Source organism: Hyperoodon ampullatus, assembly GCF_949752795.1.
Source record: "Hyperoodon ampullatus genome assembly, chromosome: 13".
Taxonomy (NCBI): domain Eukaryota; kingdom Metazoa; phylum Chordata; class Mammalia; order Artiodactyla; family Ziphiidae; genus Hyperoodon; species Hyperoodon ampullatus.
Window position 1 is genome coordinate 21,062,122 of NC_136926.1, and position 13,875 is coordinate 21,075,996.

General features: G+C 48.0%; 1 protein-coding gene across 1 annotated transcript; it reads right to left on the bottom strand.

Annotated features, from left to right (window-relative positions):
* Positions 1–3,143: 3,143 nt before the first annotated feature.
* Positions 3,144–13,875, bottom strand: CRYBB1 (crystallin beta B1; the record flags this gene model as incomplete). Its single annotated transcript, XM_079717071.1, has 5 exons — positions 3,144–3,327; positions 5,254–5,396; positions 7,953–8,085; positions 11,826–11,944; positions 13,726–13,875. 5 exons carry the CDS (start codon positions 13,873–13,875, stop codon positions 3,144–3,146), a joined length of 729 nt encoding a protein of 242 aa, XP_079573197.1.

Consider the following 13,875-nt stretch of genomic DNA (forward strand, 5'->3'; position numbering starts at 1 on the left):
GGTGACGTCCCAGCTTGCCCAGGCATTGCATCCTGAAGCCAGCGTTTACAGCAAAACTCATGCAGAATCAAAACAGCGCTGAGAAGCCCCCGAGAAGGCTGTGGGCACCACGGCCACTCAGTCAAGTCCAGCTCTACTGCTATCCTCCAGCATTGTACTCATCATCACTTCTGCTGAGCACCTGATGAAGTCGAAACTGAAAGTTTCTGTTTTGAGGCAAATATGTGACATATTTAAGCTCTGAAATTCTGTTCCAGGTGGTGAGATGCTCACATATCAAGAGACGTTTTGGAACTAGGACCCACGGAAGGAACAATAGGTTTATAACTCTCATGTCACACTCCTGGCCCTTTTAGATGTTCTTTTATTTTACTTGTTTCTTTTTATCTTTGTTACTTATTTTTGCTTGTAATTTTTATTTGTTCTCTGTTTTCTATTACCGTGTTTTATTTATTCATAAATTCAGTAGCAGAAGTTACATAAATGTATGGATAAAACAAATTAAATATAAAATAATTGCTTTGTTATTTTCTTCCAAGTTATGTTGGTTTGTTTTGCCAAGTGTGTATATTGTTTCAGCAATGCTAACATGCATATTTTTTATATAACACCTGTGAGAAAATAAGGACATCAACAGCTTTGAGTTGAAAGCAATCTGGAAGGTCTAGGCTATGAATGCAAAGAAATTTAAGGACTCACTTCATTGATGGATGTCTATTGTGTTTTTCTTTCTTTTAAATATTTATTTATTTATTTATTTATGGCTGCATTGGGTCTTAGTTGTGGCGCATGAGCTCTTCGTTGTGGTACACGGGCTCCAGAGCGCGTGGGCTTTGTATGTGACACATGGGCTCTCTAGCTGTGGCACACGGGCTCAGTAGTTGCGGCGTGCAGGCCCTGCAGCATGTGGCATCTTAGTTCCCAGACCAGGGATCGAACCCGCGTCCCCTGCTTTGGAAGGCAGATTCTTAACCACTGGACCACCAGGGAAGTCCCCTATTGTGTTTTTCTTTTATAGGACTCACAAGATTGATACACTGAAAAAGTTATGTCTAAATAAGTTTAAAATAGTTCTTTCAATACAGATGAAATAAAAATTCTAAGTGATCAGAAAGCAGCTGTGTTATATTTGAATGGATAGTAATTCTCTTTTTCTTTCTCAAATCATCAAATCATGGGGCATCTTGCCATCGATGAAGTCTTAGCATTGAAGAAATGTGAAAGTTGGTTTTGTGTGATTCCACCACAGTAGAATTTTAGAGCTGCACTCACACACCTTAGGAACCGAGGATGGGAATCTATGTAGCCTGACACCGGAATCAGAGAATAGTGGACACTTAGACATAAATTACAGAATCTTGGAGAATCACAGAACTTTGGAACCATAGAATCCCAGCATCAGAATCTTGAGGCTGGATGGACATTGGAGCTGTCATTTTACAGATGAGAAGAATAAGTTCCTGGGAATGGAAGTGATTTGCCCAACACTTGGTAGCTTCTAGCAGTAGAGCAGTGCTGACACCCATATCTCCTGATTCCTACCCAGGAATCCTATCTTCTGGTCCAAGACAAGACAGCCTGTCTTCTAACACAAGATGCTGGTCAAATTGGAGGGTGGAGGTTGAGAGAACTAGGGTGGGAAGAAGATGGAAAATTCATGTCTCAGAAGGTAAGATCTGAGGTGATGCTTCAACTTTGAAGTTCAGCAAAACCACGGAGCGGGGTGTCACGAGGCCCCACTTTTCTTTCTGGCTTCCTCTTCTGCCACACTTAGCATTCCCTTCCCACCCCCGACATCCATCCACACAACCACCAAACTACTCCTCCCACCTTAATAAGCTTGGACCCACCACAAGCTCTCTCAGCCTCTGTGCCTTTGCACATGTTGCTCCACGGCTGCCAAGTACAGCTGTGCAGGTTGGGCACTGCACAAGGGTACCATAATGACATGGTAGACATCACAGATTTATTCCAATACTTTCTGGCAGATGGCAGTCAAATGTCCTGAGGAAGTAGCATCTTTTTATCATTTGCACAAAGGTGCCATATGGGGTAGCAGGGACCATACTGTTTGCTCTGCCTGGGATGTCATCTCCCTCATTCACCACCAAGCAAGCTCCTGCTCCATCCTTCAAGGCCCTCTTCAAATATCCCCTCCTCCAGGCAACACCTCCCCTAGGCTTCCTGCATAGATTAATGGTTAATAACATCAATCAGTGCTACTTGTTGATTCAGGAGTCAATACTGCCTGATGTAGATTTCCAGAGCAGGGCATGTGCCATTTGTGGCAGGAGAGATGATTCTAGGTGGAACTTGGACCCAGGATTAAATAACACTAAATCAGATACAAGAAAATAAACCTCTTTTTACTCTTCTTTGATTAAATCAGGGAGAAACATCTCAGTTTGGGCAAGCATGTCTTTCAGACCTCTCTCTGACTCTTGCTAATCACCCATTTTGTCCAAGAGCAAGCAGGTTGCAGGCTAAAACCTTCAGCAAGCGGTGGTGTCTGCTGAAAATTCAATACTTGGCCTTCTTTAAATTGTATTTACTTACATGACTGCTTTCTATCTATACCATATGATGCCTGTTTTCCACATCCTGTAGTGTTGTCAAATTTTATTTACAAGTCAGTGCATTTAAGCACACAATATTATTTATTTAAATAAATATATTAACTAACTAACAAAAACAGGTGGTAAGCAGAGAAGGCAAAAATCAGGAGAGTGGTACCTGAAGGAGTAGAATTTGAAAACACAGATTTGTTTAAGAGCGCGGCTCTGGAACCAGACTGCCTGGGTTCAGATTTTGACTTGACACCTGTGTGACCTTGGGTAAGTCACTTTCCCTCTCTGAGCCTCAATGTCCTCACTTGTTAAATAGGAATAATTATATAATACCGGCCTCCTAGAGTAGTCCAAAAGATACACTAAGAGAATGTAAAGAACTTAGCAGTGCTCACTGTTTTGATTATTATTATAATTATCAAGACAGAGGAAGTCACATGCCAGCAATGACAGGGGACCTTGAGGCATCCATCTGTTCACAGACCCAGGAGACATTTTGGCTTCAGGAACTTTTATTTGCATGGGGAAGATGAGCCTCCGGAAGGGTGGGCCACGAGAGAAGAGTGGTGTGTAGACTCACTTGGGGGGCTCAGCAGCCAGCACGGGGAAGCAGCCTTCACGGTGCCACTGTCTGTCACGCAGGCGGCGCACAGCCTGCATCTGTGGCTGGAAGGCTCCCCACTCATTCCAGTGCTGGAAGTCACCAGGCTCCAGGAGGTACTGGTACCCGCGGTAGCCAGGATACTGATAGCCGACCCAGCTGGTAGGAAAGCAAGGACAGCATGGAGATGGCTAGCCTCACTACCTGGCACTTGGACCCCCACCTTGACCAGTCAGTTCTCCATCCATCCATCCATCCCTGCAGTCTGCTCTCCATCCCTCACCTGTGAGGGTTTGGGCTTGGGTTCACCGGGGGCTCCTCTGTCCTGGCTTTGCCCCTTCCTGCTGGCTTCCTGCTGGCTTTGGCCAGTGATCTCACCTCTCTGAAAGATCTCAATTTTCTCCTCTAGAAAGCGGGGATGGTCATGGGAGCTGGTTTATTAGGGTGTTTGGGGGCCAAATGGGAAAATGCATCTAAAGTACTTACTAAGTGGGTTACATGTACATGGTAGGGAGATTAATACACATCCCACTGAAAGTGGTGACCCAGAGCTCAGAGAACAGGATTAAAGGGAGTGAAGATAGGGCTCGGGGACTGGTTAGCAATGAGGCAGATAAGAAGGATGAGCTTTGTTTCAAAAAATGGTTTCCTTTGTATGAAAGTGAACTTGCGTGTAGTGGTTGGGAACACACATTCTGGTATCGGATATAATCGGTTCAAATCCTAGCTCTGCCATTTACTAGGTAGATGACTTATCAGAACACCAGCTTGCTATCTATGAAGTGGGCATGATGACATACCTGCCTCACTGGTGTGTTGTAAAGACTCCATAGCTATTCATTGAAAGCAGTTAGTGCAGTGCTTGGTCCACAGTCAGCAATTAATACCAGTTATTATCCATGATTTATTCCTAATTCTGCCCTTGCCTCTGCTGGGGGGGTCTTTCCAGGCCTCTCCCAGACCCCCTTGCCCATCTTTCAAAGTCTGATTTAAGTTCCAGCCTTGCCAGACAAGCCTCGGACCCACACTCCACTCCAGCACACATACCCCGGTCCCAGAAACCTTCCTTCCTCCTCTGACCTCCTGTGGGGACCATCTCTTACCTATTATTGTTGGACATCATCTCACAGGTGTACTGACATCTCCCTGCTAGACTGAGTAAGCCCCCCGAAGGCAGGAACTGGCCCTTCTTCATCTCTGCCTCCCCCAGTGTGCTGAGCACGGAGCCTGGCTCACAGGCAATGTTTAGTAAATTTCAGATTGCTTGAATGCAGGGATACTGGGCTTCAGGGAAGGAGAAAAGAGCAAGAAAAAGGTCAGAGCCCTGACGGTGTTACAGGAACTCAGAAAGAGTCTGGGGTGGAGAGGTAGACACCTTACATTTGCCTAGAGGAGACCAGTGGTGTCTGGCATGGTTGTTTGGAGGCAGGGGGATCGATAAAGTGACCTCCTTCGGGTATCCGGCCCTTTCCTGTGTTCTCCTGGACATGGGGACATGGGGCTCTGTGTTGAAAGCTTCAGATCCTGAGAGTTCAGAGCAGAAGGAGTCCTTCTGAATAAGGAGTCTGCTGAGCCCATTGTATAGATGGCAACACTGAGTCACAGAGAGGGCATATGGCTCACCCAGGTCCCACAGCGCATCAGTGATGGGGTTAAGGACCTTTCATTACACAGTCTCACCTCTCAGATGTCATTCTACTCATGTCCCTAGAGGCTACAATTTCCCTGAATATTCCCTTTCCCTAGACACATCCAGACTCACCCACTCATGTCAACTCTGCCCCTTGTACTTAATTATTCCTCCAACCCAAATACAGGGTTAGAAGTCCCTATTCGCTCCATCTTCCCACTTTTTAGAACGACTTGCTAGGTCTGTTTACATTGATATGTAGTTCGTCAACAAATGACTCCACTCCCCAGAGGGATGAAGCTCTCTTCGTGGAATCCCAGCCACTGGCACAGAGAGAATTTAGGAGGAGCCAGGGCCTTTCCTGTATGTCTGATGTCACATCCTGTAAGGGGAACGGCATCCGAATCTGTCTGAGTTTGAAGCAGGGGATGAGGGCCCGCAGGAGGGATTCTTACGTTCCGCTGGCGACCTTTACGCTGCCCACGCGGTCACAGAAGCCGTAGACCCAGAGACTGGGCACATCGTCCTCCTGGATCTCCATGGTGTTGCCCTTGAAGTTGGCACCTTCAAACAGGCAGAGCTTGTGCTCCTGGGCGTCCTGGGGAAGGAGAGACTGGGTCAGGGCTATGAAGTATGAATGGGGCAAAGAGAAGTGACTTAGCAGGGCCTTCTGGGTGTGGAAAGAGAGAGCAGAGTCTGCTCAGGCCACCATGGGACTCGCCCGGGACTGCAGTTGTCCAGCCTCAAAGCACCCTCCTCATCTGGGAAAAGGGGGCGTCAGCCTCTGCTTCCTGGAGTTAATCCATACAGAGCACTTAGCATGATGTCTGGCATACATACACCAAGTGCTCCAAGCAAATTTATTATCTTTATTATGATGATCAGGGATGCAGAGGCTCAGAGAAGTCAAGGCTCTTGATCAATGTCACATTCAGCCAGCGAAGGGCAGAACCTTCCAGAGAAGCATTTCACTCCTCCCATCCCATCTTGCACCCTGTTCCCTTCCACTCCCTCTGCTGCAGCCACAGTGGCCCTATTTTAGTTCCTTGGTCCCACCCACTCCATCTTCATTCCAGGAACTCTGCCCTAACTGTTCCCTGGGAGACTGTTCACATGGCTGACTCAGTTCCCATCCTTTGCAAGCTGTCTCTCCTGGTCACCCCTGACCACTCCCACCCCCTCTTCCCCAACATCAGAGCCCCGGTTTCCTCTTCCCCTCTCCTAGCACACTGCATGGCCCCCGTGCAGCACGTGCAACAGTTGTTCGCCATTACCGATTCATTTTTGTGATTAGGTTTTCAGTAGCTGCCTCCCACGAGGGCAGGAACCTTGCCTGTCCCAACAAGCACAGCTGCACACCCAGAGCCTATGACACAGCCTGGCAGAAACACATCAATGTGTCTGTGGTTGAATGAATGACTGTAGGTGGAAGATGGCTGAGATAGAGATCCCTCTAACTTCCCAGGAGAGAGGGCTGGAAAGGAGTCAGGGAACCAGCTGGCAGGGAGTTGGAGCCACCCAGGTGTGAGAGAAGATGGGCCACATTAGGATGGTGGCAGGGATACAGAGGAGGAATTAGACCAGTGGCTCTCAGCCCTGGCTACCCAGAGACTACCTAGGAGGCATGAAAAGATATCAGTGCCTGCGACTTAGCCCCAGAGATGTGGATTTAATTGGTCTGGGGTGGGGTCCAGGCATTGGGAATTTTTTCTTTTTTCTTTTTTTTTTAATATTTTACTTTTATTAGAGTATAGCTGATTTACAATGTTGTGTTAATTTCAGGTATTCAGTTATACATACATATATTCACTCTTTTTTAGATTCTTTTCTCATATAGGTTATCACAGAATATTGGGTAGAGTTCCCTGTGCTATAAAGTAGGTCCCCGTCAGTCATCTATCTTATATATAGTAGTGTGCGTGTGTTCATCCCAAGCTCCGGATTTCTCCCTCCCCCTCGGGGATTTTTTTCTAATAATATATTTTATTTAAGCAAATGTGTCTAAATTATGATGATTTCAATATGTAGCCAACATGGCAATATTAATGAGGTATTTTACATTCTTATTCTTCTTTTTTACTATGTATTCAACGCCTGGCATGTCTGTTACACACCTCCATTCAGACTAGCCAAGAGTCAAGTGTTTAATAGCCATATATGGCTATTATATTGGACAGCAAGGTTCTAGAAGCTACTGGAAATGCCCTAGCTGATCGCTCTTCCAAACAAGGTCCGTTGACATAGACTGCCTTATAAGGACCATCGACTGAGAGATTTCTACGAATTCTTGCAAAGCGTCCATTATTAAGGCTGATAATTCAGCCTCAATTTGAGAAAAACACTAGGAATGATCGGAATGGATAATCCATTAAGGTAAGTTTGGTGATGCCAAAACAGCTGGCTGTGGGCACGTGATAGCCTCCAATGGACATGCATGAAAACTCTTCATGAAAATTCCCATCTCAGAAGGCAAAAGTTGGTTACCATCAGACACTAACATTGGTGAGTGAAGATGTGGCTGGTTCATGAATCATCATCAACATAATTCTAGAAGAAACCTGTGATTGGCTTGGAGATAACTCCACCTATTTTGGCTTTGAGTCTTCTTGAAGTTATGCTACTTACTTTAGTTAAACATTATAAAGGGGCTAATTCAGTATATAGTCTTATCATCAGGATAAGGTGCCTTTCATGGTGCCTTTCTACAATATCCCTCTTTTCAGCTATCACACGAGCTTCAACCTGCATGTCTGATGATTTGGATGGACCTTGGGATTTTTCGAAGCTCCCCAGGAGTGTCTAATGTGTAGTCAGCAATTAGAAACATTCCACAAAGAGAGTCAAGGAAGACAACATCTGGGAGGTTCAGTCCACTCTTGACAGCAGCAGAGGAGGAAAAAACTAGGTTCCATTGGCCCTGGGCTCCTAGTAGGAGCTGGACACACGATGAGTGTATCAGGGATGCCTTATGAATTGCTGAGCGCAAGAGCCATTGGCCTTGGACAACTCAGAGGTCACTGCACCTCCCTGCCCACCATTCCTTCTTTATTTTTCTTGCTCACCTGACTCCTTTGCTCTCCTGGCCATCAGACCTCACACGCTTGCTCCTGCCCTGGCGCACTAATCCCCCAGGCCCGGTACAGGAGCCACTCACCATCCTGATGGGCCGGAAGGACATGAGCCGGTCGCTGCGGTAGCTGCTGGACCACGTGTCCCATCGCGGGTACTCGCCCTTCTCCAGGATGAACATCTCCCCCCGGAAGTTGGACTGCTCGAAGGCAACCCAGCTGGACATGAGAGAGATGGGGAGGGCGGGGAGAGTCAGGAGGGGCAAAGGCAGAGAGGAGAGGAATCGTTAGCAGAAGCCGATCTTCCCCTTGCAAGGCAGCCCCAAGGCCGGTGGGTTTGATCCCAGGCTATGCCACTGACTGGCTGTGTGACCACAGGCAAGTTGCTCCACTTCTCTGAGCCTCGGTTTCCTCATCTAATATGCCTATTTTCTTGAAGTTGGTGAAGGATTAAATGAGACAATGTGTGTAATTATACGAGCAAAATGTTTCCCCAGATGTAGGATTTACACATAATTTAAGTATTATAAGGACTTGGGAGAAATAACACATAAGAAGACATTTTTTAAAAAACGGATTCCAGCTAGGAGAAAGCCTTTGTTGGATACTAATGTGTCTTTAACACTTATTCATCTCTCTTTGTAGCAAAGGAAGAACAGGCCACCAGCTCAGAGCCTTGAGCAGGCTATTATACTGTGCTCATTGTATAAATTTGTTTATGGATATCTTTTACTTATAGCAGATGATATTAGCTGTCCGTTTGTAAAAGTGATGCAAAGGTTCTTTTGATATATGTTTACTTGTGTCAAAAAAGGGTCATTTAAAATGAAATATATTAAATAAATAATAGTCCTGGAGGTATGGGGGTTGGGAAAAATTGATACAGGTGCCTGAACCACCTGTATTTTTGGTAAAGACTGGCCTGGCATACAGAAGACAGTAATTGGTATGAGGGCAGTGGGAGGGAAACGATAGTAATATTCACCTCTCAGATACCTATGAGAATTAAATGTGATTGTGCATATGCAGGTGTTCAGTTCTCTAAAAGGACTGACTAAGCTTGATGTCAGATGGGGGCTTTCTCAGTGCAGCCTGATTGAGGATGGCACTGAGCTTGTGTTAGAGGGACCAGGGATTCTGGGGGAGATAAGATGATCCCCATTTCGTAGATGAGAAGGCTGAGACTAAGGAGCCCCTTGAACTTTGCTCTCTATGTGTTCAGGAGTTCTGAGGGAACATGAGAGGGCTGAGGGGTCACTGACATTAGTCTTATCTCCCTGGGGGGTTGCTGGGACCTTCCTCTACCCAGAAGGAGATGGGGCAGATGGAGGGGGGATGGGCCACCACCACAGACTGAAACAGAATGTGTCCCAGGAGCCTCAAGTCTTGTCTGAGGAATGCGTCAACCCACACTGGAGTGACAGCATTGAAGATGCAGATTTATTCTTCCACAATAGAGGTGAATCTGCCTCAGTCCTCCTTAGTCTAGAGTAGAGGAGAAGAGAGAGGGAGGGAGGGAGGGAGGAAGGAAGGAAGCTGGATGAAAGGAAGGAAGGGAGGGAGGGAGGGAGGTTGAATGGATGAGTAGATAAGTGGATGGACAGGTGGATGGGTAGGTGGATAGAAGGATAGATGCCTGGATCTATGGATGAGTGTACTGATGGATGCATGCATGATGGAGAATGGATGGATGGAGGGAGGGGTAAATAGAGGGATAAAGAAATGGGTGGAGAATGAATGGACAGTTGGATGGATGGATGGGTTGATCTACAGATGGATGAATGGGTGGATGGGAAGGGAGCCTTGGAAGATGGTGCCTTGTAGGGGTTAAGAACATAGACTTTGGAAACAGATGGACCTGCGTTCTAATCCCAGTTCATCATTTATTTTCTGTATGACTTTCGGCAAGTCACTTAAGCTCATTAAGCCTCCAAAAAGGAGAAGAAATGATTGCATCTACCTTGTCAGGAGGTTGTGAGAGTTTAAAAGAGAAAGCATAATCAGTAATATCTCTCACGACTAAAGAGGAAGGGAAGCTGCTGGAGATCTGAGCTTATGGAAAGACAGACGCTGATGTGGTCCTGCCACCCTGCCACCCTCCCCCAAAACTGTCTTATTCAGGAGTCATAATGCCCAGTGAGGACCTGTTACATGAGTGAGGAATTGTCAATATTTATTTTAGTGCCTTTTCTCATCTCCCACGGTTCATTTGAGTCTTACAAGCAAGGAGAGAGGTAGGGCAGGAATCTGAATTCCCGGATATGGAAACTGAGGCTCAGAGTGGCTAAGTCACTGGTCTGAAGTCACATGATGGTGTCAGGGGTCAGTTGAGGCCTCCTAGGTTTCAGGCAGGCGTGCCTCCCCTCCCCATCTATGTGAGGACACACCTCTCCTCCCCTCCCCCTGCCCACCTCATCCCCTCATTTTTTTTTTTTTCCACCACTGTTTTTCCCATGACCCTGCTGGTCCTGACACAGAGCCAGGGCCCTGGAACACAGGATCTTTTCTCTCCCATCAGGTGCAGTCCCAGAGCACACACCAAAGACCAGCTGCATCTTTGTTTGAGGAGAGATACTCTGGGTTTGAGTCATAGACAATGAAAAAAGCCTGAAAACCCAAACTGGCCACATCCAGCAGCTTCTGCTCCCAGCTGGGCAGTCTGAGGGTGGGGCTGAGGTTACCAGCCTACCCTGGCCCAGGGTAACTTGGCTAAACTCACAGGGCAACAGGGAGGGTAAATAGTCCTCACTGCCACCTGCCATGTTTGGGCGCCCCCAAAGTGCCAGGCCCATGCTGCATTATCACCTTCAGACCTTAGAATAATCCAGTGGAGGGTAGTGGGGACCATGACTCTGCCCATTTCAGAGATGAGGAAACTGAGGCTTGGACACTGAAGAAGGCAAACAGGGGAGCTGGGACTCAAACCCAGACCTGTCCGACCTCAAAGCTTATCTCTGCTCTTTGTATGCTGGGTGTACAGGCTGATCACACTCCTTGAGGGCTTTTTTGCTGGAGAGACAAGAGGCAAGGGGGCCCTGTGGGTCTTATCTGGGGGCTGGCCCTGCACCCTGAGCTTAGTGCACAGGGGCTGAAGTTGGTGCAGCCACTATGTCCAAGGGACAATTATTCTTGTTTTATATGGGGGTCACTAAGGCCCAGAGAAGCCCAGAGAGTTAGGGGCAGGCTGTGGAGCATGGTGATTAAAGCACTAGAGATGAAACTGATCAACCTGAGTTGAACCCAGGCTCTACCACTTACCACTAGGTGACTTTGGCCAAGGGACTTAACCTCTCTGAGCCTCGGTTTCCTCATCTGTCAAATGGGAATAAGAATCACCCCTACCTCATACAGCACTGTAGGATCATCTAGGTAAAACCCTCAGGCAGTGCCTGGCACTAATGGGTACTCAACAGATGCTTATTATTACCTTTAAGGCTGCTTGATGCCCAGGAGAGGGGACAGCTAATGGACACCTGGCTCTTTGGCCTCCTCCTGCTATCAGTGATGGGCAGGGTTCCTTCTATAGCAGAAAAAACATCTCTCTGGAGCCTGGAGTCATGACTTACTGTCAGTGTGACCTTATGCTAATCAAATCACCTCTCAGAGTCTCAGTTTCCTCACCTGTAAAATGGGAAGGAGAATCATACCTCTCTTTCCTCCCTCTTGGGTTTGAAAGAAGTACTGGAAATAATATACAGTTGGCCCCAGTATCCATGCATCCTACATCTGCGGATACGGAGGTTCGGCTGTACTACGGGGACTTGAGCATCCGAGGATTTTGTTATCTACTGGGTATCCTGGAACCAATCCACCTCGGATACTGAGGGATGACTGTATGTGTCTCTAATAGCATGGTGATAGGCATGGAGTGGAGCGGGTGGCCAGGAAATGGCAGCTACGGTTATTTCTTATTACTTTACTAGGGCTGTGGGAGTGCCCTTCCACTGCCCAACACTCACGGTCCTGAGATGACAATGAGGCTGCGCACTCGGTCGAAGCCGCGGTCTCCCAGGTTCAAGCACTCCCCGGAGAATTCCACCCGCCGGCCCTGGAAGTTCTCCTGCTCAAAGACCACCAGCTGCAGGAGAGAAGCCCCCATGCCAAGGGGGCAGAGTGAGCAGGGAGAGGCTCCAGGTCAAATATGCATTAAGTACCTAGGTAAATAAGAGCAGGCTGTGCCCAGATCACACGAGAGCTTGCCATGAGCCAAGGTCTGTGAACTTAATATCTGTACCATCTTTAGGAACTGATGGATCTTCCTTCCAGGCCGTTATCTGTGCTCTTCCTCCTGTCTGGAATGCCTTCTTCATCACATATCCCCATCCTGGAGCTCATGTCCCCTGTCCTGTCCTAGGTGCAGATGTCACCTCCTCCAGGAAGCCCTCCCTGATACCCTCTCCCTGGGTGAGCTTGGTTGAGTGCTCCCCCACCCCACTGTGCTCATCCCATCGGCAGCACAAGTAACACACTACACAGTCACTGCTGCTTTGCTTCTGGGTATCTCTATGCACCCCTCTCCCCTTTCACTCAACCCTTCCAAAGACCAATGGGGTGGATCCATTTCTTTATCTCCAAGCCCCAGCCCCTGCCACAGAGCTGATGCTCAGGAAACAATCACCAGTCTACCCACCAAACCATAGGGGAGGCCAGAAGCAGGGGCCCCTGTGTAAATGTGGGCTAATCCCCTCCTCTCACTAAGCATCCAATTTTGGTTTTTATCTGTTTGTTGTCCCAAGTTGGGAAAACGTTGCCATTCACTTGAGCCGAGGCAAGTGGACGCCTTCTCTTGAGCCTCAGTTTCCAGCTGTAAAAGGGAGAGACGTTCACATACCCTTGACCCAGCCCTTCCACTCCTACACTTATCTGCCCAAAAGAAACTCTTGCAGGTGACATGGCTAAGAACACCCTGACCAAGCCGTTCACGACAGCAAAGTTACCAATCACCCAGGAGTGACGGTCACACTCTGAAACATCACACAGCAACCAAAACGAATGACCCACAGCAATGCACAACAGTATCAGTGACTATTAGAAATCTCATAGGAAGTAAAAAGAAATCTCATAGGAAGAAAAAAGAAAAACAAAAAATCCAGAAAGATTACATACGGTATATTTCAGTAAGTTAAAAACAAATAAAATACACTTATATACTTTTAAAGGAACAATGCATCAAAGTACATAAAAAAGCAAGCAAGCAGATAGATGATGGACGGGGTGAGGATGGCAGTTGCCTCGCGTAGCGGAGGAAGGAGGTGGGCTCACGGGACGGTGTGGGGCAGGTAGGGGGCTGGAGAGGTGGGAACGGAGTGGGGCGGGAACACTTTGAAGTTAGATTGAGGATGTTTACCCAAGTCCTGGCTTTTCACACAAGTGGTGGGTTTGCAGGTGCGTATTATTAAAAATTAAATTGAAATTAACCATTACATAAGCGACTACAAATCTGGCCAGGGGTGGACTGCATGACAGCCTGTCATGAACCAAGGGTGGTGAAATGACCCAGTTCTGTGCACCCGAGGTTGAAACCCAACCCAACCCAATCCGAGGGGACCGGATGCCTCGCTTTCCAGGAGCCCTTTCAGCCTGACCGACCGCTTGGAACACTTTTCAAGAGGGTCTGAGGCTGGCCTTCTGCCCTGGAGGACCTCCTGGGACAGCCGTTTCCTGATGCTAAGCCAGCCCGCTTTCTCTCCTTCTCCATCTGTTTCTTGCATGCGACAAACTGTAAGCAGGTGCAAGCCGGTTGCGCAGACTGGCGGGGAGGGGAGCGGAGGAGGGGGAGGAAGAGGGAGGGGAGGGGTAAGGGGAGGAGGGAGAGGAAGCGCGGGGTGGAGCCCAGCCACCCCGCCCCCAGGTCCTCACCTTGTAGCTCCCGGGAGGCAGGTCCCCTTTGGCAGCGGGCACCCGCTGGGCTGGGGCCTGGGCGGAGCCGGAGCCCGGGGCTGATCCCTTCCCATCAGACCCTGGGTTCACCGCAGCTGTTGCCGAGGCCTTGGCCGCTGGCTGAGACAT